This window comes from Penicillium waksmanii (assembly GCF_028829765.1).
Source record: "Penicillium waksmanii strain IBT 27052 chromosome Unknown utg000009l:1.0-4314994.0:1.0-4318279.0, whole genome shotgun sequence".
NCBI lineage: Eukaryota > Fungi > Ascomycota > Eurotiomycetes > Eurotiales > Aspergillaceae > Penicillium > Penicillium waksmanii.
The window spans coordinates 65,681-92,416 of record NW_026643255.1 but is presented as its reverse complement, the minus strand read 5'-3'; the positions used below and the strand labels follow the sequence as shown (position 1 = coordinate 92,416).

Here is a 26,736-nt window from a genome sequence, read left to right as displayed (position 1 = left end):
ACTACGTGGAAGACAGGCAGGAAAAAAAAAGAAGCGAGAGAGGGGTGTGCTGTGTGGATGCGAGTGTGTGTCCAGGGGTTACCCCCTTACCCTGGCTACCTTTTGCATGCATGCGAACAAATCCAGGAAAGAGGATCGAAGTCCGTACTCCTGAGAAGGGGCATGTACATACGGAATCTCGCACGAAGACCTGATTCCCTACTGAAATGGCGCTCTCAAAGAATCTTCGGCTGTTCGTTGTGGAACTAAAACTCAATTCACGCTCCGTCGTTTGACATGGCCAAATGCAGACCCGCGCGCCGATCGCTAACCTTCTTGATCCTCTCTTTTCTTTCAATCGGTACACCCGAGGGCGTTGGGCTAGCCTAGTGTCCTCTTTAGCGCGGTCTACGCACGCCGTCAAAACTCCTTGGGAACCCACGAGGAGTAGGGTTATTGGGGTGGCCTCCTATCCCTGCCCTGGAAACTCAAAATTCAAATCGGTTCGGAGGGGGACAACTTTTGCCTTGCTCGCCACTCGGGGGAATCTGGCTTATTGCCTCCAAGACCAGGAGGAATTACAATCAATATCCGGTTAGGAACGATCGGCCTGCAGCCCTCCAGGGAGCTCAGACCTCTTCCTATCGAGATCCGAAGGACTATCGATTGACAAACAACCGATCGCATGCACATCAGACCAAGCGTTCTAGAAATGAACCGCGACTTTGGGGTTAAACGGTGCGGGAAGAGAACCGGAATTGCGCTGGCCGTTCGCTCCACGGCGGGTCCTCACCAACTCCACCGGGGCAGTCTGACTGGAGGGCTCGGGGGTTCCCCGCCTGTCATGGATCAGGGAGCTTTGTGTTCTATTCGGAAACACTGATCCTGACTAGGTGAAATAGGGTGATGGAGGAAGTGTTTACAATCACAATTTTATTGTCGATTATTTTTTCGAGTGATTTGAGCTCAAACTGCTGTCTTAAAAAACCCTTCTCAGATTGATTTCTACATTGAAAGTCCAAGGATACCAAATCTATGGAGTACGTCGTACGAAGTAATGGACTGGAAAGCACGGGACAGGAGAAAATAAAAGAAAACAAAGAAAAGAAAAACACAACCAGGAAGTACATACTGTGCAGGACTAGGGTGAGCCCACATCCGGAAGGCCCGTGAGCATCACAGTCCTAGTACTCCATATTTGGGTTATTATCCACTGTTCTTTTATTCTCAGCGTGGAATAATCCGTACTTTTCGGCAATGTCCCTTTTTAGAACCAGGGTAATGTCGTCAGCACCCAACCCCGATGTATCGGCAACCAACAACTTGCAAAATCTATGACTGGCCCGGCTATGGACAGCTGACCAGCAGACCTCCATTAGACGAAGAGGGTCTCCCCCAATTCCAGTTGCAGCTTATCTCTTGCCCGTGTAACCAATCGCGTCGAAGGGATCTAAGAGCCAGAGATGCTCAGCGCAATTTCGGTTCTCAAAAGCTGTTACTCCATAATCCGTATAGAAATTCTTCAATGTCGATCGTACGCTCGATGAGGTAATGGGCCTGTCGAGCTCGGAGGAGCACGGTGGATCGATTTCTTCCTGACTTATCTCGCACGCATCCACTTCCCAGGAACCTGCTGGTCGGGACGAGGAAAGACTGCACAATCGGGTCTGGGCCTCGAACCCTTCTTCAAGACGTTATAAAAACCCACGGGGTACGGCAGGGTACGGCGAAACGAGTATCCACCGATCTGTTGGCGGCGGCTTTGGAGTTGACCTGTCAGGGTTTCACGTTGCGCGTTAGTTAGTTAGCACGACGCCATCACTCCATAAACTGGGTCGACTCTGAAGAAATAGCAGTATCCACTCCCACCCGTAGCGGGTTGGCGGCTGGGTCCCATTTTTGGGGGGTTGCCCTTGGCCTTGCCTTGCTGTGCCATTTATAAATCGACCGGGGGTGTGGGCTTGCTTCTTTGTCCGGCCTGGTTCCAATGAGAAACGGGCTGAAAGAAACCAGTTCTTTTACTTTCTCCTTTCCCCTTGGGTCGTTTCCTTCTTTATCTTGATGAACGCCCGGAGGTGAAGCTGCTGAAGGAAACCCGCTTCGATCGAACCATGGGTGACTTTAACACCGAGGCTTTCACACTTCTGGCAGTGGCCATTGTGGTCATCGGTCTACGTACCACAGCACGATGGGTCATGGTCGGGCCGCGGAATTTTCAAGCAGATGATTATTTGATGCTCCTGGCGTGTGTGAGTAGTGCAATTACTGGCCGTGCGAGAATGTTTCGAGTTGTGATACTGACAGGCAGCCTAGGTGGTGTACGGGCTGGAGACTGGTGCCGCATACATGGTCGGTGCGTGGTTTATGGGCCTTGCCAACAATTCCATGACCGATGAGCAGCGCAGGACGCTATCTCATAGCTCAGAAGAATACCGCTTGCGCGTTGGAGGCTCAAAGGTGCAGGTGACTGGCTGGTCTTTATACACACTGCTGTTGTGGTTGTTGAAGACCTGCATGGCCATCTTCTATTCTCGATTAACGTGAGTCTTTGAAACAATAAAGTAAGCTTTAACAGCCACTGACGACAGAAGCAGGGCGGGCCTAATTAACATGCGTGTTCGGATCCATGTTGCTTATGGTTTGATCGCCGCAACATACATTGCCACTATCTGCTCCATTATTTTTGGTTGCTTTCCCTTGCACAAGAACTGGCAGATATATCCGAATCCTGGAAGTGAGTCATTCATTAGGTTACTTCTACTGTCGATGTCTGAAGTCGGTACTCATTACTATTCATTGCCAGATCATTGTCAACCTGCGGTATCCAAAATCGATATATACGTCACAGTAGTGCTCAATGTGGCTACAGATATCTACCTTATCAGCATCCCGGCCCCTGTAAGTGATTATAATTTGAAACTGAACAAAGCATGCTATTGTATACATTGCTAATGGGTGAATTTGTAGATGCTCTTCAAAGCTCGGCTCCGCTGGAGGGAAAAACTGGAACTCCTCGTCCTTTTCAGCGGTGGCTTATTTGTCATGATGGCTGGAATTCTGCGCTGTGTCTTGATTCTGACAGTAAGTATAACTGCCCCCTTCAACCTGATTTCTGATTTAACCTTTGATTCTTCTAGGCTGGTGCAAATGGTGCCCAACAAGCTGGCAGCTGGGCATGTCGCGAGACCTTCGTCGCTGTCATCATCGGAAATATGCCTATGATATATCCTCTTGTCCGTCGTGTTGCTCGCCGCGCGGGGCTATTCATCACAACAAGAAGTGGCTCGCAAAGCTATCCAGCCTACCCCTTATCCGAAGGCGAAAACACCACCGGGTATTCTAAGCGCAAGAGGTTCCGTCATCCGCTTTCTCTCCCCGCCGACACGCAATGGAACACCACAAGTGATGAGCAAATGATATTACCTACTTCGCGACAACAGCCTCCCACTTGCACGGCTGGAGAAGGAGACTGGGATGCTCAGAGCCATGACAGTCATGGTGGCGGGATTAAGGTCATCCATGAGACCATCGTACACAGTGCGGAGAAAGAGCGAGGAGTATAAACTTGAAGCCTATAAGAAGTCCGATTCCGAGTGAGATTATCTGGGATACATCAGTTGCTTGAAAATATTTGAATTCTTCTTTTTCTATATCGCTGGTCACACTATCCACCGCCTCTTAAAACCATTGTCACCACAGAAATGAAGCCCTTTGCGAATTTTCACAATCAAGCCGAACAAGAAGTTTTGACCGCGCCATTGATTTGGATACCACGCTGCACATGAGCTGGATAGCATTTGTTCTAGCGAGAGCTTGAAAGATGATGCAACTGATGCTGGGAGCTGGAATACAGCCTCAAATGACGTGGGTGAAGTCATGCTTCCATCCTCTTCGAGGCATTACTGGGGCTGGGATAAGCTGATGGGCATTACCAACAACCACAGGATAGCCTCATGCTTACTAAACCTGACAATGGATACATTCATGGATGGATCGGACACAGACCAATTGGACACTTGAGTTCAGTGTATAGATGGCTAACTCAAGAATTGAGTTTATGTAGTATGTTACCTGGTTACTCTAAACGTCCCCGGGAAGAAAGGTGTTAAACTTATCTTGTCAACTGATTATTGTTGTGAACTCATCGCACTCTGAACTTGATTTCATCCATTTCGCGATGGTCGGCATTTGTGAACGCTGTCAATAGATTCGGCATTTACTCCGCATACTTTACCGAGGCATCAAGCAGTCTTCGATGTCGAATGAATCTCAGTGAAACAATACATCATTTATTATCAGAATGTTTCGCACGGTGTTTTTATTCAAGCAATGTAGTCCCGAATTAGGCATTTGATTACTATACCACCACACTATTTTTCATTTTGCCCGGCTGTCGCTTCATCGTCTTCCAAAGGTTCACGGATCTTGTTCTCGTCCCCCACAGCCGAAGATTCCGAAGATTCCGAAGGACCCCACTCGGCCTCGACGTAAATCCCGCCCCCCCCGGCTGTCGATACGGAAACTTGATGCCGTCAACACCAGAGCAGACCAAACGCGGGAATCTAACAGATTTGATCTGCTGAGGCGTTGGCTAGATGCGACGGGGTACAACCAGTCGCCAGGGGAGACTGTTGTCCAGCCGCCGCCTAAACGAACCAAAAGAGGACATTACGCACCAAGAGCCTGGTATGTACAGGGTACATTTTCTTTCGATTCCCATGCCTCCAACTTGAACTTACCTAGATCACAGTGACCAATGTCAAAGACGGAAAATCAAGGTATATATGAGCTCCAAGGTTCTATCAACGGCTTGCAGTGAGGCAGGGTTCATCTGGGCTAATATCCACGAAGTGCGACGGCAAAGTCCCATGTCAAACTTGTGTAACCAAGGGGCGTGATTGTCAAAGACATGGAACTGACATGCGAGGACGATGGCGAGGAAGCGGTGTTACATCTGTGTCTAGAAATGATATCGCTTCTCGGTTGACGCGACTGGAGAGAGAGCTCACCTCGATGAGAACCCCAGAATCACATGGCATGAAAGCGCCTGGAAAGAACCACGGTGATGCTGGCCGTCTACACAGACAAGAAGACGTTCTAAGCTTCATAGAAGGAGATGAAATGGCTTTTTCCAACCGAAGTCCGTCGCCCGATGTGCAGGCGTTCTCAGGTGAGACGTCTATCGCCCACAATCTGACGGTGGTCGAAGGACGACTGGAGCAAATGGGCGTTCAATACTCCCGCGAGAGATCAACATCGCCAAATGGTCAATATAGATCCAATCTGACCCCATCTCCTGAGTCTTCACTTCAGCATTTTCAGGAGCAAGGAACAAGCCTTACACAGAGGGTCTTACGCAGGCACGGTATAATTCCTGATCGGGGCCAGTGGGAAGCTATTATGCATACCTTCTGCGATGAGGTTCATGTCCTTGTCCCATTTCTTCATCTCCCAGTCGTGTGGAGCCTCTACGAAAAAACCTGGGCCATCTCCTTCGGCCAAAACTCAAGCCGCAGCAGCCATAATGAAGTCCAGCGGTTCGAGGCAGCGCATATCCTATTGTGTCTCGCCAATGGTAAATGTGTGGAATCTTCGCGATTTGAAGGAGACCAAGGCCCGTATTCAGCAGGCTGGAGCTTTTATAGTGCTGCGCGCGACGCTTTCGGCGATCTCCTTGATGGTTTCAGTCAATGCACAGACCAGATATTTCTTCTCCAAACAGTTATTTTGATGGTAAGTTTACCTTTTCGCTTCCAAGGTGGGTGAAGCTCGGGATATAGGGATATATAGATAGATGATTTATGCTAGGTCATTTACCTTTTTCGCCTCGATGCCCACGGACCTGCCGAAAAGGTTTTGGCTCTATCAATATCCCACGCGCATCATCTAGGAATTCAAAGGGAAAGGATGGTTGATGCCATGACGCCATTCGAAGGGGAAATGACTCGTAGGCTTTGGTGGTGCATTTACTTGCTAGATCGACGACTAGCTATCGAGACCGGTCGACCATTCCTGATTCAAGATGTCAATATTGATGTGGGACTTCCTCACAATATTAGCGACGAAAGGCTGGAAAAATACCGAACAGCCCTTACGCTGGCAGCATCAGACGAAGAAGTGATTGAAGGACCAACTATGGTTCCGTACCTGATAGCAATGGTTAGCTACTCTAGAGTTATTGGCAAGGTGTGGGAGGCACTTTACGGAGCTGCTACATCTGACAAGACTCCGACCACGTTGCTGAATGAGTACCTGGAGCATCTCGTCTTGCAGTCTCAGAAGTGCATTTCGCAAGAATTTTCTTACGACCCACTCAGCCCAAGTAACTATAACTCAAAGGCACTGGCGTGGTGGCAAGTCAAGCAACAATTCATGATGCGCATCGTAAGTTTGTCCGCCCAAAAGGGGTTTGCGATCTAACAAACTCCCATAGAGATGGTCCTCAATCCACCTTTTGATTAGAAAACCAATGCTTCAAAGGTTGTTGCCTATTGATGAGCCTGAACTTATTCAAAATGAAGTTACATGCATGCGTTTAGCCCAGCGCATCATCGACGATTTCAAAAAGGTGCCCGAAGAACATCCGAAATATACATTTCCATTCCTACATTACTTGACTAGCGCTACTATTATCGCGCTAGGTCTTATAATCAAACAACCGTCGTTCAAAGGAGCATATGGAGATCTTACCTTGGAGGCCACAGTTTCACTCAGAGAGCACTGTCGCAGAACATGGATGTCTGGGAAAATGATACGGACCGTTGGTAAACTAAAGCAAATGGCGGATGCCATCTTGTCTCCCGATCATCAATCCTCCGATAATCCCAGGGCGTTGGACGTATTGCCGACATCTTCGTCTTTAAATGACAGCTACCGAAATCATGCAGCCAACGAATTCGGACGACAAAAGGTTTCAGCTTCAACCAGTTAGTTCAACATACTTCTATTGGAAATGCGATTGACTACGGGTCCCATCAATTCTAACTTCTCCTTAGATGGCCCAGATGGCCTACATCCTGCCATAAGCACAAGAGCCAAAAAGACTATTCTTCAAGATGTCCGAACAGTTGACAGTACAGAACCACAAGGCAAAATAGACTCCACTGCCAACTCGCAAAAAGAAGGGCCTGGCGTTTCAAGATTTCCAACTTCTCGCGGAACGGGTACTTCTTCATCCCAGATTCTTGGGATAGGAGATGACTTGGATCACATCGATCCTTCAGGGAGTGCCTCGTCCCGTCACGTAGCACCGGTAGAGCTTGACTTGAATGCCTCATACCCAGGGGAGATGATAGATGATGGGATGGAATGGCTCCAATCCCTTTTTTGCAAATGGATTAGATGCGAATCTCCTTCCAGTATGGGATTGAAAGAGAGATTTTTCGACTGGTATCTTTCTAATTGATTTGAAACCTAATTCTAGTTTTCTTCGAAAAATCATTTTATCTGCTATAATGGACATTGTTTTGCTTAAGAACATCATTTTCAATCCAGTCCGTTCTTATCAAACAAAGCTCAACGGATTCCTTTTTTTCTTTGCACAATCATGGGACTTCTCAGTCTGATTTTATAACCATACTTATAGAAGAAAAAAGGGATTGGGATCAGAGAAAACTCAATTAGAGCCAACATCGTTCCAGCCCAGTTCGGCCCCAGCGTGGAATACATTTTCGAGCCAGCAAGGGGCAGTACACCAGCCAGCCCGTAACGGATAATAGAATTCCCAGATAGGGCTGAAGCAGCGTAGACAGTATAGCTTCCGGCCATATAGTTGGTTGCGTAGATAAAAGTCAACCCGTTCCCAAGACCGAAAGGCAATCCGGCAAGGATCGGGCAAATCCAATGAACGGATGGCTTTGCTGTCCACGCAAACCAAAGTTCCCCAACCGGTATAAGTACACTCCCGACACACACTGCGAATACAGCAGCTTCCGGTGTTGGTTTGCCAGTATGTGGGTCATTGGGATGCATCGCGATGATCTTGCGTATCAATGGCTCTAGCATCACTGCAATCGCAGTGCCGGCTCCGATGCCACAATAGCTAAGCCCTGAAACGCCAGGTTTCCAGCCGCGCATGTCTTCGAATACTATGGGATATGCCACAAAGCAAAGGAAGAGTACGGCATAGACAACTCCCACGTAGAGGTTCCAAAAGACGCTGGAAAATGGTATTAGAAAGCTTTACTATGGAACTCGGGGACAAAATGATAGGGGAATATACCAGATCGGCTCTGAAACGATCATACGAACTGGCCTGATCAAGTTAGACTTGAGCATTCGAACGCCTGTTTCATGGTGGTCATGCTGACACCACCACCGCTGGTCACCAGAATCCGACCGAAGTTGCTTGGTTTTACTTCGTAGAAGAGAAGGTGCATATGTCTCTTTGACGCAAAACATCAAGGCCAATGATACTCCCGTGCAAATCAGGACAAGCCAGTTTATCCAGCGCCATCCAAGATATTGAAAGACAAAACCGCCTATAATTGGACCTGTTTTAAGAGTTCCTCGTCAGCGTTGCTTCGAAGGAATAATTTGAAACTGTCCGTAGACAAGGGATCGATACCTAGGACAGGGCCGTTCATTGTTCCGAGGCTCCAGCAACTTAGAGCAAGGGCACGGTATTGATCGTCGGTCACATCGGTCACACTTCCAGGTGCGCTCGCGATCATGACACCACCGAAAAATCCCCCGAAAAATCGACTGATCAGCACGGCTTCGATATTTTTCGCCAAAGCCACAGGTAGAATCAAGAGACCGAACAAGAAAACAGATATTAAATACACAGGCCTCCGACCATAGATCTCCGACAGCGATGAAAGAACAACAGAGCCGATGGCGAGGCCAAAGAGATTTGTGGTTAGCCCCAAAAGCACAACAATTTTGGATGAAACTCTGAACGATTCTTGCATTCCCTCAACCCCCGATGTGTACATCGTCGTATATATGACTCTGTCCACATGTCAATTCGGCTCGTTTGGAGTGATTTGGAAATGATTTCATATTGGAAGAGATTTACATACACTATGGTGGTTGAAAAGGACATCGAAGCAACAATGAAACTCCTGTACCAAACCGACCACGCCCGAGGATTTTGTTGATCTGTTGTTTCCCAGGTGACTTCAAAACGAGGATCACGCGTGATGGTTTGGCCATTATCCGAGAATCTGACTAGACTGGATTCCTTTGACGATTCCATTTTGAAATGAATGAAAATTAAACATGACTATGTCCGGGTGGAGCGGACTATAAAAGCCCCTGCGGGGTACGTGAAGATCGGAATCTTAAGATTCCGTCTTGTGCTGGGCTGCCTCACCTAGGCACTTACTTACCCCACGCCGGCTGAGTACAAGGTCCGATGAAGCCACTGGCATGAACAAAGATTTATTTCATTTTTCAACAATTCCCAAGCGAATAAAAAGTCGTCTAAGCTTTGATTTGATGTACTGACATTTCTATTACTAAACGAATTTGACTCAAATGACCATTGCCATATCTATGCAGACTGCCTTTATTATTGAAACTGGCCTGGCAGGTTTGCAGACGTTGCAAAACCATTCCAAGATTGATTATTTACAAGCTTGGCGATATTGGTCGGTAACAATTGAGCATGAAACTTCATAGCATGGAGCACTATAGAGCGTATCTGAAGAACGGATTTTGTTTGTCAGTAAGATCATCAAAGGCAATCTTGTCACGCTGGATTTCATCCAGCTCTAATAGATCCCGATGCCGATTTTCTCTCCACAGGACAATGTATAGGCCAATGGCCGCAGCGATCGTGATACAGTAACTGCGATGTCGTTAGCGGTGCAACGCTTCATCTAATAGAACCCGCTCAACTCACCAGATGATCATGCCTTGCCATAGCTCGGGGTAATGCTGGGCCTTGGTGGTACTCTTGACAAGCTGTGGTCCAATGATATTTCCAATGGTGTACGCGACGAAGGTGCTGCTGGCCATGATTGACTTCTTTGTCGCACCAGCGACATTGCTAGCACCGAGAGTGATAATCAGACTCACTACAGGGCCGAAAAACCCCGTCAATGCGTAGCCAACAACCGGAGTTGCGGGCTGATAGCCCCATTCCGATTTCCAGATCATGATGCATCCAGCGATAACAGGAAGACAACAGGCTATGAGCATTGGAATGCGCGTATTCGGGATAACTGTCGGTATATAGCCACACAGGGGAATGAAAATAACACAGACAGCACCGACAGGAAATTGAAAGAGAATCGAGTCTAAAGTATCGTATCCAAAGGTGGAGACGATCAACGGCCCGAATCCGGAGATAGCGCCATTGATGGTGTAACTGATGGTTGTTAGAAAGCAGCCCCACCGAGGAATATCATATAGGACTCACGCTGCTGCCATCATGATGGCAATCAAGTACAGCTTTACATCTGTAAACGCTTCTTTCACATGGTCCAGCTTGATTTTCTGGCATCGAACCCCGGTCTGCCCTTTTCGAAGGCGCTCCACGGCGACAATGCGCTCCTCGGCAGTCAGGAACCAGGCTGATACTGGGGAATTTGGCATCGTGCAACACCAGAGGCCGAATAGGAATGTCAATCCACCTGCAAGGATGTAGATATATTGCCATCTGGCCATGGATCCGGAGGTAATTTGACCAAATCCATAGTTCAGGGCACCGCCAATTATGGTAAACCAACCAGTCCCAGAAAACCACCAGGCTTGTCGCATTGATTGCTCTTTTTGCGTATAGTAGCTACTCACGGTGGTCATAAAAGCAGTCGGGATAACACTCTCGATCACTCCTGTTTTGTATTAGTATTGCATCTCCGTAAGGAGAGGGGTTGAAGAGAAACTTGCCGAGGAAAAATCGCTGGACAAAGAGGCCCTGCCAAGTTGTCACACCCGCGGTGGCTGCACATACAATGGCCCAGATCAGTACGACGGGGCCAAGAACATAACGTGTGTCAAATCGTTGAAGGACGAGAGTCATCGGATAAAGACCTGCCAGCATGCCAAAATAGAAGATGGAAGTGGCCCAGCTAAGACGCGACGTGTCTACCGATGGAGGTGTTGTTGAATTGTCAACGATTGACAACTTCAGGTCCGTCGTCATTCCGAAAAGAGAAGCACTGCCCAGAATAGCCTGCGGAGATTATCAACAAATCGCTCTTGAATCTCAAATTTTAGTTCGTCGCACCTTGTCATAGTACACCATGCCATACCCTGATCAACGTTCGCCCGTCAGTAAGGAACCCATCGAGCACATTAGAACAACGGGTTGCCTACCTATCAACATCGCAGGCATGAAATAGAGATCGATTTTCCGAAGCACTCGTTTAGCAATCACCGGATCAATTTCCTGTGCCACATCACTGACCACCGCCAATGCAGCATCCTTCTCCGTGATCTGCGCACGCTCGCTTGTACTGCTCACACCGTCTATGCGGATCATCATCACAACTAAATCTTTCAGTGACTTGAATCAATTGTAGAGAAGCCTTTTCTCCACCACGTGTAAAACAAAGAAAATCGACAAGCCAACAACAAATAGACTTTTTTACGCGATTTTCCCAATGGGGCTGGCCGATATCGCGACTCTCACCGCCCACCCAAGGAGTGGCAGAATCGCCCTTACGGCGAAGATCGGACAGAATGAGATGAGATACGATACGATAAATACATCTACATTCAGCTCGAGGGCTAGAAAAAGACTGCTATAGCCTAGTTAGGTCGGTAATGGCCAATTTTATGAAAAAAGGATGATCTGGCGTAGGTGTTTGCATTGTGCGCCTCATGCATCCTCTGCAGTCTACAATGCGTTCCCCGTTGGCTAATTACCAGGCAGGAACTTGTAGACCCTACCCAAGTTAAGTTTGGTAATCCTACTAAAATATGTAATACTGCGATTCTCTGAGGTTAGTACTAGATTCAGTCTGCCTTGGAGACCGGTTGTGTTGCAATTGTCTGCTACTTGCAGTGCATTCAATTTGTCTTATATTGGGTCTACTATTATACCCTAGTACACATATAGTAGTACTGCTACTACTTGTATAGTATTACCGAGTTGAGCCCGCTGTCCAATAAAAATTCAAATACCACTAGAATCCACACCTCTAGCCAGCTGATGACTGCATTTAATCGACAGAAACTGGTTATTTGATTCCTCAACCGGTGAGCATTTTCAAGGCACCAGCACCAGACACATCAATCGAAGATTCGACTGCGTGCGATACAGAGGGGTAAGCAATAAGCTATGTATCTTTGATTAGTATCCATGGATGAGAAGTTGCAGGTAGGTCGCTGTGGTAATCATCTTAGATGTATGACCTCACCATTTAGATAGGCACAAATCACCGACCGAGTCTTGCCATGGGCGGTTTAGGTCTCACATAGCTGAACATGTTTGCTCTCGTAAGCCCATTTTTTAGCAAAAGCCGGAGACGATGACATAGGTGGCCAAACCGGCTTCGTCGCGAAGGAGGTTTGCTTGCGGGAATAGATGACTCGCTGTAACTCGATAACGCTGCCAGTCTAATCCCACTAAGTTTGATCCACAGTGACGTGTAGAACTTTAGGTAAATATATACTAGTACTACCTTCTGGAAATTCTGCTTCACACGCTTATTTCGGGAACCTAGACACACGTCCTTCTGCGTTCTCATCGACCTACCAACTATGCCGATCGAATTCACTGTCTTCAAGGGGGCTAAGGACGGATCAATTCGTCAGGATACCACCCGTCGTGACGATCTCAAACGAGACGATGTTTTCGTCCGTGTCACCCATTCTGGTGTTTGTTTTACCGATGTTCATTTTCTGAACTCGGACATGGCGCTGGGGCACGAGGGAGCCGGAGTGGTGGAGGCGACCGGTCCAGACGTGAAGTTGCTAAAGAAGGGTGATCGGGTGGGCTGGGGATATGAACACGACTGCTGCGGCCATTGTCGACAGTGTTTGACTGGTTGGGAGACTCTCTGCGCCGAGCGCAAGATGTATGCCGTGGACGACCTTGACCAGGGCTCGTTCGCTAGCCATGCAGTTTGGCGCGAGGCATTCTTATTCCAAATTCCCGATAGAGTCTCGAATGAGGACGCTGGTCCCTTGATGTGCGGCGGATCGACGGTGTGGAATGCGCTCCATGTCGCTCAGGTTCGCCCGACCGCACGCGTGGGAATCGTTGGTTTGGGTGGATTGGGCCATTTAGCCATCCAGTTTGCAGCAAAGATGGGTTGTCAAGTCATCGTATTCTCTGGTTCCGATAGCAAGAAGAAAGAGGCGATGGAACTGGGGGCGACCGAGTTCCTGGCCACCAAGGGAGCGAAGGAGCTGAAGCTTGAGAAGCCCATTGATAACCTGCTTGTCACCACAAGTAGCCAGCCAGATTGGCAGCTTTACCTCAGTGTTATGGCTCCCAACGGTGTCATTTCCCCGCTTTCAGTGGACGCAGGTGATCTCAAGATCCCCTACATGCCGTTGCTGCAGAATGGTCTTCGAGTTCAAGGTGGCATTGTCTCCGCGCGGCAAGTTCATCGAGACATGCTTGAGTTTGCTGCTGTCCATGGTATCAAACCAGTAAAGATGACCTTCCCATTGACTTTGGAAGGCGTGAAGGATAGCCTGAAGACCTTACAAGACGGCAAAATGCGGTATCGCGGTGTTCTCGTCGCAGGTAAATAGACAGGCACAGTGGAGAATGATGTGTAAGTAGTCAATGAATTGAACCTTTTTACCTATACTGGTTACTATGGATAAGAATATCGCTTCCTGGGATGCACTCCGACATGATAGATGCTGGATATTCAATAATGAAAGATGGAGGGAGGAAAAATCTTCAATTCACTCAACGACTCGGAGGGATCAAGAAATATATGAGGTCAAAATGAGGACCTCGACAGTAAGAAATACGTTTCGGGACGAGTCACTTTGGCAATCGTTTTCGCCAATGACCCCACTAGCCCAGTAACGACTATGTGAAAAATTTGCGAAGTCGGCGACGTATTTCCATACCATCGTATAATGATGGCGTCCTTTTGGAGCAGCAAAGTTTTCGTATAATATGGTCGCCAACTGAAGAATAATATCAACTGCAAGAAGATTCAAGACTCATTTAAAGATGATGTCTGCCATTCTGCAGTCGTTGGCTAACGAGAGCCAGAGCTTCCCGGGCATGCGATTTGGTTTTCCAGAATGGAGGGAGTCTTCTTGAAACCTCAACAAGATTCTTCAATCCGCTCATGCCCCTAGTAGCATGGATTGGTGGAACGTCATCACTTGGCTCATTCAGAGATGCATTAAAAACTTCTAGTGATATCGCTCCCTCGTAACCGGTTGCCAGCACGGCGGCCGCGACAAGCTCGACGGGCATATAGCCACCTCTTGATTGTTCTAGAGGATATAGGCGATGGCTTCTTGACCACGGGAGAAGTAATGGGGTTTTCGGATCTGAAGGTGGAGAAAAGGTTGTCGGGTTCATCAACTCCGCATCGCCACATTGGAAGAAGAAGATTCGGTCACCGGGGACAGTGGCCGTGAGCGATATGAGCGAGTCTGTAAGGATTTGAAGAGACTCTTCTAGGGTTGGAAAAATACGCCCATGTCCTGCCGGGTTATAGGGATCTGCAAACTCAACTGCCAGAATATTGAAAGCATCGAGAATCAAGCCCACATTTGGACGATTGGCAAATCGAACCACTTCCCATGAAGATGACCAAGTATTTCTAGTTGCCCATGAGAGTCCTTCATATCCGATCTTTAGCATACGGCCGCCATCTGCCTGTGCATATGCTGCCGCCATGTCACCAAGCTCAGCCAAGTCACGCGCGACGGTTTTCAGGTCTGAGGTCACTCCGCTGTCGGTGCGTATGTTGGCACACATGAACACCAGATCAGTATCAAAAGCCCGCATGAAGGGAAACCGTTTGGCGACTAGATCAAGGGTTGCGCGACGCTCTGTGGGGTTTTTGATCCCCTCGATTTGACGAAGTGGTTGGGTACAAGCAATACGCATTCCCATTGATCTCACGAGTTGACCTAGTTTCCGAGCGACTTCTAGATTGCGAGGAGTGGGCTCCCACAATTGGTCTCCTGGTAGGCCATGCTCCTCCAGGTACGCCGCCCAGCATTCGTCAAAAAGATCTATCCACTCGTAGCCAGCTTCGGCCGCGGCTTGGAGTCTAGGTTCAAGAGAATGGCTTCTCCAGTTACCAAGAGACAGTGTGGCGATGCCGAATTGATTTTTCCCTGATGGGGGCCATGTTATCGTCATGACTAAAGTGAGTAAGTCCAAGGTATATGTAGAATGAGTGCAGTGGTTGAGACTAAGGCGAGGGATTCCCTCGATATTATGTAGTTATGTAAAATGGAGAGGAAAGACGGATGATCGAATATCCGCTAGATTCGTGATGACCCCAGCCACCCCCACACTCAATCGGGGCCTAGATAAAGCCACCGGTTCGCGCCGGTGGCGATGCCCTAACCCTGGTAGGTGGCCAGATGTAACTTGAACTTGTAATTACTACTAGCATGCACATTGAGTCATCAGATCATCGGATATCCTAGTAGATACTTCTGTTGGTAATTCAAAAATCGATTTCAATGGTTCATTAAAAATCAGCAGCTATAATTTATCTATATGCAATGCCTGTAGGAAATCTAGCGTACAGCTTAATCTAGCATATCTAAAAGGTCTCCAAGCGCAGCCCCCAAAACCTAAAAAGAGGCATCATTGCTTGTGGGAGCGGTTCCTGCAGTTGGGACGTCCGACACATCCAGTAACCACAACTGCAGCGCCGAGGTCAAGGTCATCACCTCCCAACCCTCGCCTAGCGTCCCAGTTAACCCAGTGCCCGTGTAGTTAAATCGGAAGCCCTTGGTCATGATCATGGAGTCATTATGAGCGATGACCGCCACGATTTCTAGCCCATCACTGGAAATGCCGAGATCGCGCTCTTTTCTGCTGCCGCCTGCACCGATGGTTGGCCCCGACAGCCACACCAATTTGTAACCATAGGAATGACCGGCCAGTTGCTTCATCTCAGTGCCGTGGCTGCTCCACCATTCGAAGCGCTGGCGGTCGGTGCCTTTACCACCAGGGTTGATCTCGAAGGTGAATGCCGCGGAGGTGTGACTGGTGGACGAAGGAATCATTTGCACAAGGGATTCCGCGGAGGGATTGCTGGCCGAATGAGGATAGAGAGTGATGTCCATGGGTCTGAGGCGACCTCATTTGTCGCTACGGGATGTGGCCAGAGTTGCATCCTATTTGGTTGGCCCATTATGCAGGATGAGCGAAGGTTTGTTGTTGAAGAGACCAGCTGGAAGGCAGACAGCGAGGAGCTTCTCCTCCGCGGTTGGGCCCAGGTGAAAAGTGGTGGTGGACTTCCAGTGGAAGTTAGCCATTCAGTACGGGAGGAAATTTCTTCGTTGTGCCTTGGAGAGTCTTAGAACTTCCAGGAATCTGGTTGGACCAGGAGGCTTCATATTGTAAGGTTTGGATCGGTGGTTCCTTGATGAAGAAGATCATGTTCGGAATAAGGTGGGGGGTAAGGAGTCACCGAGAGGAGCATTAACAGGACCTAGCGAATGTAGGAGGTCAGTTGGATTGCCTATAGTGTCGAGGTCAGTAAGAGGGTGAGGGCGAGGATGAGGGTGATTAGTGGAAGGTTATCGATCAGCGGTAAAGAGCATGTCTAGAGACTCTGAGGTAGGGTGAGATTGAATTACCTCAAGGTCACCATTCACCATTAGAGTAGGCGGTGGGGTCTATGCCTTAAGGCTAAGGCTTCAAAACTCCCCAGTTTTTGCTCAAGGCATTCAATTGTGCCAGATGAAGTAAATGAGGGTTAGAGGGTTATTAAGCTGGGGGTGGGAGAGAGATAAATGGTCTCTCTTTAATTACGATTATCGCTACCTTAAGGTATGCTGATGTGGTAATAAATCTCACACTATTGCCGAGCTCACACGATCCCTGAGCAACCATGGTGTACTAGTAAAATCTTCTTTGTATATTCTTTGTATAGGTAACGGTATTGAAACGGAGAATGAGGGATTTGGTGGTTTCTTTATAGCGGAGTGTTCTAACAAGTGCATTCAGGTGGATGGTCTGGGATGACAGCTAGATATGGAGGTACGTATTCCGAGGTTTCACTCATGGTACCTAACTCTCAGACTCGTAGTTGCTGATACTATGGATGTTCATCATTCATTTAATCTCTATATCCGAAAAACAAGTAGTAAATTTCAGGTCAGATTCACGACCGCTGCACCCTCAGACCATCCCCAACCTTAAAAAGGATATTGCTGATGAATGAATATTGGCACATAGATCACTATGGTCCCGCCACCAATCGGGGAATTCGTGCTTGCTCTAGAAGCCATCCAGTCATACACCGAATCGAATCGGGAATTAGGAAGAAGGAGCAAAACGGAATGAAAGCGAAAGAAGGCATCCCTCAGATTGGTTGGATCACTTTCGGGTCGGCTTTATTGGAAAACCGCAAGGTGCTCGGACCGTCGATCTGACCACCATTTCTAGCTCCCTAGGAGATGGGAATCTGTCAGGAGGGCATGATGCTGTGGCTTCGCGCCATGTCGCCAGGGTGTCGGGTGGGTTAAGCCAAGTACGCCCGCCCGCGCCTTGAGTTCGAGTGGCTTCCGGGTAAGGTGACACTCACTCCACCGTGTCTGGCCTGACGAGACTGAACCCTACCAGAGTTTGGATTTCTTTGTACATGACTCATTAGCACCAGCTGACTCCCTGGCCAGGGCAAATGTGGAAGCTGGGAAACCTCACGAAACGGTACATGGAAAATCGTGAACCAAGATGTGCGGGCGGGGAGGTAGCCAATACAGATTATACGACCCGTGCAGATCAAGTCGACGAGGTGGACGCATGAACAATAACTCTGGTTGGTTCCAGGCGCACTGATGTGATTTATTAATTGCGGTCGTACCCTCCCATCCCGAGAGAAGGGGCCATATTGTTTGTGTACCTACTCCGTACTCCGTATTAGGCTCTACGTCGAACAACAAGAATCCGCCACGATCATTGGCGGCTTGGTGGCTGGGCAACTTGGCTTTGAAGGGGCTTTGTGGCTGTAGATCGTAGACAAATCGGGGAGGGGTCAGCAGCGGCAGGCCAGAAACGAATAAGAAGGCAGCTGAGGGAAGAAACTTCGCTCCATACGGAAGAGCGCATCCATTATCCCGGAATCCCCGAGATGCTGGCCAAGATGTTGTTTGCCAGGGTGCTTTTGAGGGCGCCAATGAGAATAGACTGAGGGAGCCGGCCCGCCCGGGCACATGCCTTGGAAGGCTGCAGCAGAGACCTTGGAGAATAAGTCGCGTGAATTGTGGAACGAGTTCGTTGTCTTTCATTTGTCTTTCATTTCCCAACGGTCGAGTACTCCGCATGGTCCCAGAAATTCCCCTAAAGGCCGGTCCCCGAACGGTCAAATATCGAAGGAGAGCAACGCGATGAAACCATGTGGCGCCGACAGTCGACCCTCGAAGTTGCATACGATCGTGGGTCCAAGCGGGGGAATAAAAGAGGATGATTGGACCTGCAGCCAAGAACCTCACTTAGGCTCGGCACTGAAACTCTCGTGGATTGGAAGACGAAGAGCGTGACAGGGACCGCGAGACCCTGATAGATGGGGGATTCTGGGGAAGTATGGGCAAGCCGGGGAGCCGTTGACGCCGAAAGACAGATTTAGACAGCAATATTTTTGCTACTTCCGGTCAGCGTGGCATCCTTTTTCTCACCTTCATAATCTAGTCGAATAACTGGTGCATGGATCTATCCAACCATACCGTCGTGCCCTGGGCACCCCCCCGCATTTTCAAAAGCGCTCTGGGTTGCGTTTACTGCCTTGGGTTAGACTGGCTCTAAAGAGTCGGCCCAAGTGCGAATTTTTAATTCGATGATCCTTTTCCAGGTTTTTGCGTCTTTTTTTTTTTGATTTCCTTTGATTAGTAGTAGGCCCCGTGCTTGGTGGAGACCATTGTTCCGTTGTATACTTCAACCCATGTCTGCCCCTTCTGTTCCCCTGGCTTTCTCCTCTTCTTCTCAAGTTCATTGCCCTTTCTCCAAAGAACTTTACCCTCAAGCTCTAGGGCTTTAGACCCTCACTATGGGTTATACGATTGGAAACATCTACGTCATCACCACGGTGGCCGTCATCGGCGGTGCACTGTTCGGTTTCGATATCGCTTCGATGTCAGCCATGTACGTTTAGACACTTTACCCATTTACTCTTATCCAAGACTTGCCTCTAACCAGTTGCATTTTCTCCAGTCTTGGCACCCAGCAGTACAGATGTTTCTTCAACCAGACCGGCGTCAATGACAAGAACGAATGCGGTGGTCCTACCTCGAGCACCCAGGGTGGCATCTCTGCTGCCATGCCTGGTGGATCGTTTATTGGTGCCCTAATCTCCGGAATTCTGACAGACTGGCTCGGTCGCAAGACTTCTATTCAAATCGGTTCGGTCATCTGGTGTATTGGCTCCGCTATCTCATGCGCCTCTTTCAGCATTGGCCAGCTTGTCGTTGGTCGCTTCATCAACGGCCTATCCGTCGGTATTCTGAGTGCCCAGGTTCCAGTTTATGTCGCCGAGTTGGCACAGCCCAGCAAGCGAGGTACTGTTGTCGGTGCTCAACAATGGGCCATTACATGGGGCATCCTGATCATGTTTTATATCTCCTACGGAAGTAGCTTCCTTGATGGTCCCTCTGCCTGGCGTCTACCCTGGGGACTACAGATGATCCCTGCCGTGTTCCTCTTCTTCATGGTTTTTATCATGCCCGAGTCACCCCGCTGGCTGGCAAAGCATGACCGCTGGGAGGAGGCCCATGAGGTGCTGGCTCTGGTTCACGCCAAGGGTGACCACAATGACGCTTTCGTTCAAACCGAACTACAGGAAATTCGTGACATGGTCGAATTTGAGCGTCAGAACGCCGATGCTTCGTATTTGGATCTCTTCAAACCGAACATGATCTATCGCACACACATCGGCATGTTCACTCAAATCTGGTCTCAGCTCACTGGCATGAACGTCATGATGCTCTATATCACGTAAGTCTAACTGAAATCAAGTCCGATAATCACTAGAATATTTTCTAATAAATCATAAAGATACGTGTTTGGCATGGCCGGCCTCTCGGGAAATGCCAACCTGGTTGCCTCCTCTATCCAATATGTGATAAATGTTGTTATGACCATATTCGCTCTGGTATTTATTGATAGATGGGGCCGTCGGGTTCCCCTCCTCGTTGGATCAACTTTGATGATGACTTGGATGTTTGCAAATGCCGGTATTATGGCATCATATGGCAAGCCAGCTCCTCCTGGTGGCCTGAACAATACGGCTGAGCAATCCTGGGATTTATCTGATGCTCCAGGTGCAGCCAAAGGAGTCATCGCCTGTACCTATCTGTTTGTTGCAAGCTTTGCGCCTACATGGGGTCCCGTGAGTTGGATCTACCCACCAGAGCTCTACCCCTTGAGACTACGTGGTAAAGCCGTGGCGGTTTCGACAGCGTCCAATTGGATATTCAACTTCGCCTTGTCGTACTTCGTTCCACCGGCCTTTGAGAACATCAAATGGAAGGTATACCTTGTCTTCGGAGTCTTCTGCTTTGCGATGACTGTTCATGTATTCTTCGCCTTTCCCGAGACCGCGGGAAAAACCCTCGAGGATGTGGATACTATGTTCAATACCCCGGGACTTAAGGCTTGGAAGACCAAAGTCGAATTCCAGCACGTTCGGAAGCTTGAGACAGGTGCTATCCAGTCAGAGAAATTGGCGGCACTGCACGAAGAAAGGGTGGGGTCCGTGGATAAGGAAGCAGCAGCGCCAGTGTCTAAGACGGAGGTCTAAGCCGAAGGATATAACCCTGGCCATCCTGGTCTCCCTTCTGTTCCTATCTGCTAGGCAGCCAAGCTGCTGGTAGACTTGGAACTTTGCTGTAGCCCCAATTTACCCCTTAATAACCCATATCACCTTGCCAAAGGGTGAATTATCCTCTTACTTTTCGCTAGTCTTGAGCTCTGTCATCTGTCCACCGCCCAATTCAATATTTTAATCTACGTTAAGTGCGAATCGAAATTCTTCGACTAGTCAGTTTCCCTATATTTATTTGAATCGTCATCTATATCCATTAATTTAAGGAATGTCGGACATTGGCATTGAGTTGTCTTTAGATAAAGTTGAACGACAACACCTGCTATAATAAGATCGTTTCTCTCTCTAGATCCTGTGGAATCCTAAATTTTATAGTGGAATTTGGTGCAACAGAAAGACGAAACACCTTTATTTGTGAATGCGTTAGGACAAACTTGGAAGTCCAACGTATTGGGATAATGTGCAATCGAAAATCAAGAAGAGGAATGGTAAATACACTTAATGTATCCAATAGCAAAAAAGGAGAATCCAGTTCAAGATAAAACGAAATGAACCAACCGGGATTAATAGCGAGAAACTCTTGCCATTTTAAAAAGGATCCTAACAAAGTAAATAGAAGGGGTCAGCGGAAACTAGTTTTCTTTTTCTTGCATGGTATCCTTTGAAAGCCGCCCAACAGACTCCCAATGTGATGGAATCGACTATGTTGAGAATAAGGTATACTAAGTTGCTGGTTATTAACTGCTTCAATTAGCCTGAAGTGAGACGAAAGTGATCGGGAAAATGGGCATAACATAGAGCAACTTTAAATCAGATGATAGTATATGTAGAGTATTTCTAAAGAAATTCATACTAAAGACAATTGAACGCAAACTGTTTTAAATGAGTATTTGATCTCGAGGCAGACACAAAGGTTCTTGTGGGTGATGAAAACTGGGGGATATGCAGGACGGAAAAGAGACAATCACAGCCTATGATCACATCACATGCTCATCACGCAACTCAAATAAGCCCCAAGCAAAAGGCTAGAAAATACCTTCATAATGGTTGTGCAAAAAGAAGAAGACTTTTCGATATTTCAAAATATTTACCTAGAAGGCGTCACCTTGCTCGATCGCATGCTCGATCAGCCGCCCGAAGTTTCTTCGACAGGTGGCCTGCCCCCAATTCTGAAATGTCCCATGTGACTAGAATATTTAGACAGATGACACCTACTACGTATTAGTTTGATAACACGTAATAGAATAATCCGAAACCCTTGTTGTTCGATGTTTTAATTAGTAACGCACTTGGTAGTGCCCGATTTGAATTGAAGGGTCATGATAACTGGTTCGGCACCTGACAAATCCCAAGTCCGCATGGGCGCATGCTTTGGAGACCATGAATATGAATGGTGAATAGAAAAGAAGCCAAGATATTTTGTATTGTGTTTCCTTCGTCTATTGCTTTGCGGACAATGATCTAGCTAGCAAAAAGCATTTACCGTTCTGCAGCCCCTACAAGAAGAGGAAAAGTACCCACTAAGTTCCCTTGATATTTTGAACATACTGGCATCAAATCCGCCGTTAGCCAGAACGAAAACGAAAACGCAAAACCGGTGATAACATTCGATAAATGCATTAGAAATGCATCTCAGTTTGATATTGAGAGTTTCGGGATCATTCAAGTTGCTATTGCGCGGCCGAGAGTCTATTTCATTCAACACGGCGAGAAGCCAAAGAACGGGGGCCTGGGCTTAAGTGAAGTGAGGCTACAGCGTGCACAATGTCTCCGCCATGTGTTTGGTGTTCACTCTTAGTATAATATCAGGTATATAATGGCGCAGAGGCCAAAGCCAAGTATGAAGTGGAAGAGTACCAAGGGACCCACCTTAATTAAGATACTGATTATGTGACAGGTGGGAAGCGATCACGACCATATTATACCATGGTACCACTATCCGACGACCTGGGAATTAATGTGGACATTTAATGTGAGCGAAATGACTACAAATGTGTAAGGGATAAGATTGAAATGTATGGAGGAGAGGCAAATATCTTGATTTGCTGGGAGCATCGCCGAATATCGCACATAATAGAAGAAATGGGAAATTATGATCCACCTATCTATCCAAAAGCCCGGTAAGTTGTTAAATCAATACCAGAGAGATTTAAGAAATATAAAGGCTGAAACTACGTAGTTTTGATATTGTATGGACTGATCCAAGTCCATATGATACGATAACGAGGGAGATTAGTGAGGAATACCCTGGGCTTGATCAAGAATTTGATTTCTAGAAATCTAAGGATTCAAATCATTGGGCACCCAAATAATGTTATTGATTTGAGCACATAGCTGCTACAGTGTTGCGGAATTGCTTGTCTGAGGGGTCTATTGATAAAGGCGAGCTCGAGTTCAGATTTACGAGAGAAGGGATATGGCAGATAAATGCACCATACGCCTTGAAGTTCAGATACCACGCAATTGAATGCTTTTATCGTGGAGATATAACCTCCAGATCAGTCTAACTACGATTGAAGATGAAGGTCCTAGGGCGTTTGGGCTCCAGGAATCCATATTCCATGCCATGAGCTCTAGATAGGCTGTTGCAACTTGCTTTCTGTGTTTCCATCCAAAGTCATTTACTGTCGCTACCTAGACTACGTTATATGACACAGAATGAATATTATACTATTTTCTGGTAACTCAAGGCCCCGATAAGACGCCATCTTTTAAGTCGTATATTTTTGAGGGTTGCGTGAATATCGATTCACCTCACCAAAAACATGGAAGCGATAAACACCGCCTTCAGCGAGGAAGATGACACAAGTTTAATATTAGTTTGAATGAATATATACAAGTATGTGTGCTAGTCCGCTTCTTGAATGGTCTCATTTCCCCCAAATCGCCCCCTCTCATCCGAGCTGATACTGGCATCTGAGATCTCAGAGCCATGACGTGCACGTTGAGAGCTATGATGGTCAAAGGATTCATGAAAGTAAGAGGTACGCCCAGTGACAACGTCATCTATTGATAGGGACGGTACGTTTGATAAAGACGAGGGGCTTCGGTGATGTACATGTTGATAGGACTGCCCTGAGTCCGATCCAGTGGGGCTATGTGGGGAGACTGGGGAATCACAGCCGTGCAGTGGGCCGAGTGGCGGAGTGGTAGTGGAGGCGGAAGACATGGTATTGAAGTGAGTAGGAAGCTCGGCCGGTGAAGAATCTTGACAAAAACGGTGTTTAGCATTTTCCTGTACGAATTCAGAGGGAACTTCCATTACCGTGCATCTCATATACTGCATCCCCCCCCGGACTCAACCGTTCGGGGTGATACAGATGTGTCGATTGAATCTTGCATTGTTGAAACATTTGCACCAGTCTCCACGCCAGTAGAGTTAGATGCTGGACCCGGCCTCGGAGAAGCAGGACCGCCTGCATACATCAATTTACGATCTTCGGTACTTTCCATATCTTTGGCGGTTTTCGACACAATCAATGGACGTTGGCTGCGTCGTCGTCGGCAACAACACATCAAAACCCCTGCAATAAGGAGAGCGATTCCAAAAAGCCCACAGAGGACACCAATAACTGGAGGTGCCCAGGAAGGAAGTCCGCCGCTAGCCTTTTGTGATCCCGAGGTCTCAGAGATACCATATGGCCAATATGTTGCAATTGGTTTTGAGTACTTTGTCTGAAAAACATCCCCCAAGGTACTGTTGGTCCAATAAAATGGCGAAGTTGTAGTTGCGCCCCCAGAAGAACTAAATATAATGTTGTGAATAAACCTTGCCAAGTGAGAAGGAGTGGTTACTACTCACTCTCCACCTATTTGAGAGGTGACCAATTGAGGGACCTGGTAACCATCCCACTTAGTTGGATCATAGCTGTCCTGGAATTCGAGCTTGTTGAGATTGAAATTGACAATAACCCCATCTTCAAGACAATTGGAGCTAGCAACATGTTGACCTCCTAAAATGAGCATTTGATCAGGATATACCTTCACACATCGATGCCCACTTCGGCTATGTGTGCTTGATCCGTTGTATGCCTTGATCCACTTGAACGAGGGGATAGATAGAATATAGACGTCATCCGATGGATTTGAGTTGTATTTAAGACCATCATACCCACCATAAATATAGATGTTATGTGATGAATCGTCAGAGGAGCTGGCCAAGACCGAACAAAATTGTGTAAGCTGTGGCGGTATTTCACCAGTCGTGTTCTGGAGATACCACGTTTTAGATTCAACATCATAAACCGAGACTGTCTCCATAAAAGTGGGGCTTATCTCTTTGCTCTTTGAGATTTGGGAGTCGCTGAGTCCAGTAGTCCGCCAAAAGTCAACTGGCTTTACAACTCCTCCGATAGCAACTAACACGCCAGACTTTGATACAGGAAGCCAAACGAGCTCTGCCTTAGAGCGACCAGACACAGAGTCTGGCAGTGAATTATTGGCCCATTTACCTTTACCCATTTTGGACATGTTAACGGTGATGAGTGTATTGGCCGTCGAGTTGGACTTCATATCATCAAAAGTGAATGCACCCCAGTCTGGAGCACGCATGCCACTAAAATAGAATCCCATATTCTCGCTCGGTGCAGATGTACCAGCACCATTCGTAATGTATCGGGTGACATCAGAAGGAAGATTGTCCGAGTACCACTTCGGCGCCCACATTTGAGCATCAGAGTTGTATTGATAGGCTTCGTATCCAAGAACAACATCCCCAGCCGGTGTATCGGTGACATTCGTGGCTCTAGCCATACCGCTAGGAATTTGAGGGAGAGTTAGTGATTTCCCACCTTTCAGAAGAAAATGCCGAGAAAAAACAAACCCGTAAAGATAAAACTCATCGTCGTTCGAAAACATTACTCCGTCAATGTAATTGGGTGCGATATTACTGGCCGCGCCCCCGGCAATTGTCTTGTTGCTGAGCACGGTCATAAAATCCGAGCTAATATTAAAAGGCGTGGATAAATTCAGATAGTAGATATAGCCGTTGAAATTACCTTGGTGCGTCCCTTTATTAGCTGGTATGCGACATTTGGTCGAGTCAGAACTTCCTGCTTACCGTCGTTGATATGGTTCGCACAACCGTCATCGTACCCTCTAAAATCATCAGCTGGGGATTAGGTGTAAATGGGCCGCTGCGTACTGCTGTAACCATAGAGAGCCTCCATCTAAGTAGACTGTATCGTGTAAAACGTTCGCTACTGCTGTCAGCCGAGAGAGCTCTTGTCCGGTATAAAGTGGACAAAAAGAAAGACTCACCCCGAAGACCTTGCCAGTTACACATGGTCAGATTCACCTGTGTCTGTAGAGTATTGCACATCGACATTGCGTTGTCGACTGCAAGGACCAACATCAAGAGGCCCCCGCCACCGAGAAGCTTCATTTTGGGACTGTGGGAGTAAGAATTTCAATCCTGGGTGCCCTTGATAGAATGTCACGACAAAAATCTTCACGGCTCAGTGCTCACTCAGCGACATGGGAAGAGCCTTTCTCGGTGGGATCTTCGGAAGGGCGGTGGATACGAGGGATGTTCTGAATGCAGGCTTAATGAAAGCAATGAAAAAGGGGGCGCAGCCTGATGTTCCCACCCGTGTCTACGAAATACGCGGTGTAAATGGGGATTCTTTGTTGTCCTTTGGCTCTGTGCTGGAAAAAGCCCACCATTTCAGCCTCGTCTGCGTTGAGGGGGGGCCAACGATGAAAGAAAACCAATGCACGGCCTCGAGCCCGTTCCAAAAAAGATCCCGCGCGGTCTTTTTGATCATTTCCTAAAATGGGAATTCTGTTGACAAGAACGAGCCCTTTGCACGGCATCCATCGAATGTATGCGTATATTCTGCGGGGCACGATTATGTTACCCGCATCGATTGTTCGA

The 26,736-nt window shown here is 47.7% G+C and overlaps 10 protein-coding genes across 10 annotated transcripts; 5 read left to right on the top strand and 5 right to left on the bottom strand.

Moving 5' to 3' along the window:
• Positions 1 to 2,090: 2,090 nt before the first annotated feature.
• On the top strand, positions 2,091 to 3,542 carry N7481_010397 (uncharacterized protein; the record flags this gene model as incomplete). Its single annotated transcript, XM_057269616.1, has 6 exons — positions 2,091 to 2,228; positions 2,293 to 2,519; positions 2,574 to 2,713; positions 2,783 to 2,877; positions 2,947 to 3,060; positions 3,117 to 3,542. The coding sequence occupies 6 exons, from the start codon at positions 2,091 to 2,093 to the stop codon at positions 3,540 to 3,542; spliced, it is 1,140 nt and encodes a 379-aa protein (XP_057116790.1).
• Positions 3,543 to 4,574: 1,032 nt separating this feature from the next.
• On the top strand, positions 4,575 to 6,910 carry N7481_010396 (Zn(II)2Cys6 transcription factor; the record flags this gene model as incomplete). Its single annotated transcript, XM_057269615.1, has 5 exons — positions 4,575 to 4,665; positions 4,723 to 4,757; positions 4,804 to 5,712; positions 5,788 to 6,363; positions 6,413 to 6,910. The coding sequence occupies 5 exons, from the start codon at positions 4,575 to 4,577 to the stop codon at positions 6,908 to 6,910; spliced, it is 2,109 nt and encodes a 702-aa protein (XP_057116789.1).
• A 684-nt stretch (positions 6,911 to 7,594) lies between these two features.
• On the bottom strand, positions 7,595 to 9,178 carry N7481_010395 (uncharacterized protein; the record flags this gene model as incomplete). Its single annotated transcript, XM_057269614.1, has 5 exons — positions 7,595 to 7,838; positions 7,892 to 8,137; positions 8,201 to 8,471; positions 8,546 to 8,931; positions 9,003 to 9,178. The coding sequence occupies 5 exons, from the start codon at positions 9,176 to 9,178 to the stop codon at positions 7,595 to 7,597; spliced, it is 1,323 nt and encodes a 440-aa protein (XP_057116788.1).
• A 434-nt stretch (positions 9,179 to 9,612) lies between these two features.
• N7481_010394 (putative MFS transporter) lies at positions 9,613 to 11,410 on the bottom strand (the record flags this gene model as incomplete). Its single annotated transcript, XM_057269613.1, has 6 exons — positions 9,613 to 9,772; positions 9,827 to 10,294; positions 10,346 to 10,760; positions 10,816 to 11,101; positions 11,156 to 11,181; positions 11,245 to 11,410. The coding sequence occupies 6 exons, from the start codon at positions 11,408 to 11,410 to the stop codon at positions 9,613 to 9,615; spliced, it is 1,521 nt and encodes a 506-aa protein (XP_057116787.1).
• Positions 11,411 to 12,633: 1,223 nt separating this feature from the next.
• N7481_010393 (NAD(P)-dependent alcohol dehydrogenase) lies at positions 12,634 to 13,635 on the top strand (the record flags this gene model as incomplete). The annotated part of the gene is made up of 1 exon (XM_057269612.1): positions 12,634 to 13,635. The coding sequence occupies one exon, from the start codon at positions 12,634 to 12,636 to the stop codon at positions 13,633 to 13,635; it is 1,002 nt and encodes a 333-aa protein (XP_057116786.1).
• A 430-nt stretch (positions 13,636 to 14,065) lies between these two features.
• N7481_010392 (sugar phosphate isomerase/epimerase family protein) lies at positions 14,066 to 15,223 on the bottom strand (the record flags this gene model as incomplete). The annotated part of the gene is made up of 1 exon (XM_057269611.1): positions 14,066 to 15,223. The coding sequence occupies one exon, from the start codon at positions 15,221 to 15,223 to the stop codon at positions 14,066 to 14,068; it is 1,158 nt and encodes a 385-aa protein (XP_057116785.1).
• Positions 15,224 to 15,666: 443 nt separating this feature from the next.
• N7481_010391 (uncharacterized protein) lies at positions 15,667 to 16,164 on the bottom strand (the record flags this gene model as incomplete). The annotated part of the gene is made up of 1 exon (XM_057269610.1): positions 15,667 to 16,164. One exon carries the CDS (start codon positions 16,162 to 16,164, stop codon positions 15,667 to 15,669), a length of 498 nt encoding a protein of 165 aa, XP_057116784.1.
• Positions 16,165 to 19,088: 2,924 nt separating this feature from the next.
• N7481_010390 (sugar porter family MFS transporter) lies at positions 19,089 to 20,837 on the top strand (the record flags this gene model as incomplete). The annotated part of the gene is made up of 3 exons (XM_057269609.1): positions 19,089 to 19,183; positions 19,253 to 20,032; positions 20,093 to 20,837. 3 exons carry the CDS (start codon positions 19,089 to 19,091, stop codon positions 20,835 to 20,837), a joined length of 1,620 nt encoding a protein of 539 aa, XP_057116783.1.
• A 2,037-nt stretch (positions 20,838 to 22,874) lies between these two features.
• On the top strand, positions 22,875 to 23,137 carry N7481_010389 (uncharacterized protein; the record flags this gene model as incomplete). The annotated part of the gene is made up of 2 exons (XM_057269608.1): positions 22,875 to 22,981; positions 23,041 to 23,137. The coding sequence occupies 2 exons, from the start codon at positions 22,875 to 22,877 to the stop codon at positions 23,135 to 23,137; spliced, it is 204 nt and encodes a 67-aa protein (XP_057116782.1).
• A 572-nt stretch (positions 23,138 to 23,709) lies between these two features.
• Positions 23,710 to 26,244, bottom strand: N7481_010388 (uncharacterized protein; the record flags this gene model as incomplete). The annotated part of the gene is made up of 7 exons (XM_057269607.1): positions 23,710 to 24,068; positions 24,143 to 24,606; positions 24,664 to 25,617; positions 25,684 to 25,858; positions 25,921 to 25,958; positions 26,005 to 26,083; positions 26,121 to 26,244. 7 exons carry the CDS (start codon positions 26,242 to 26,244, stop codon positions 23,710 to 23,712), a joined length of 2,193 nt encoding a protein of 730 aa, XP_057116781.1.
• Between the last annotated feature and the right edge of the window lie 492 nt (positions 26,245 to 26,736).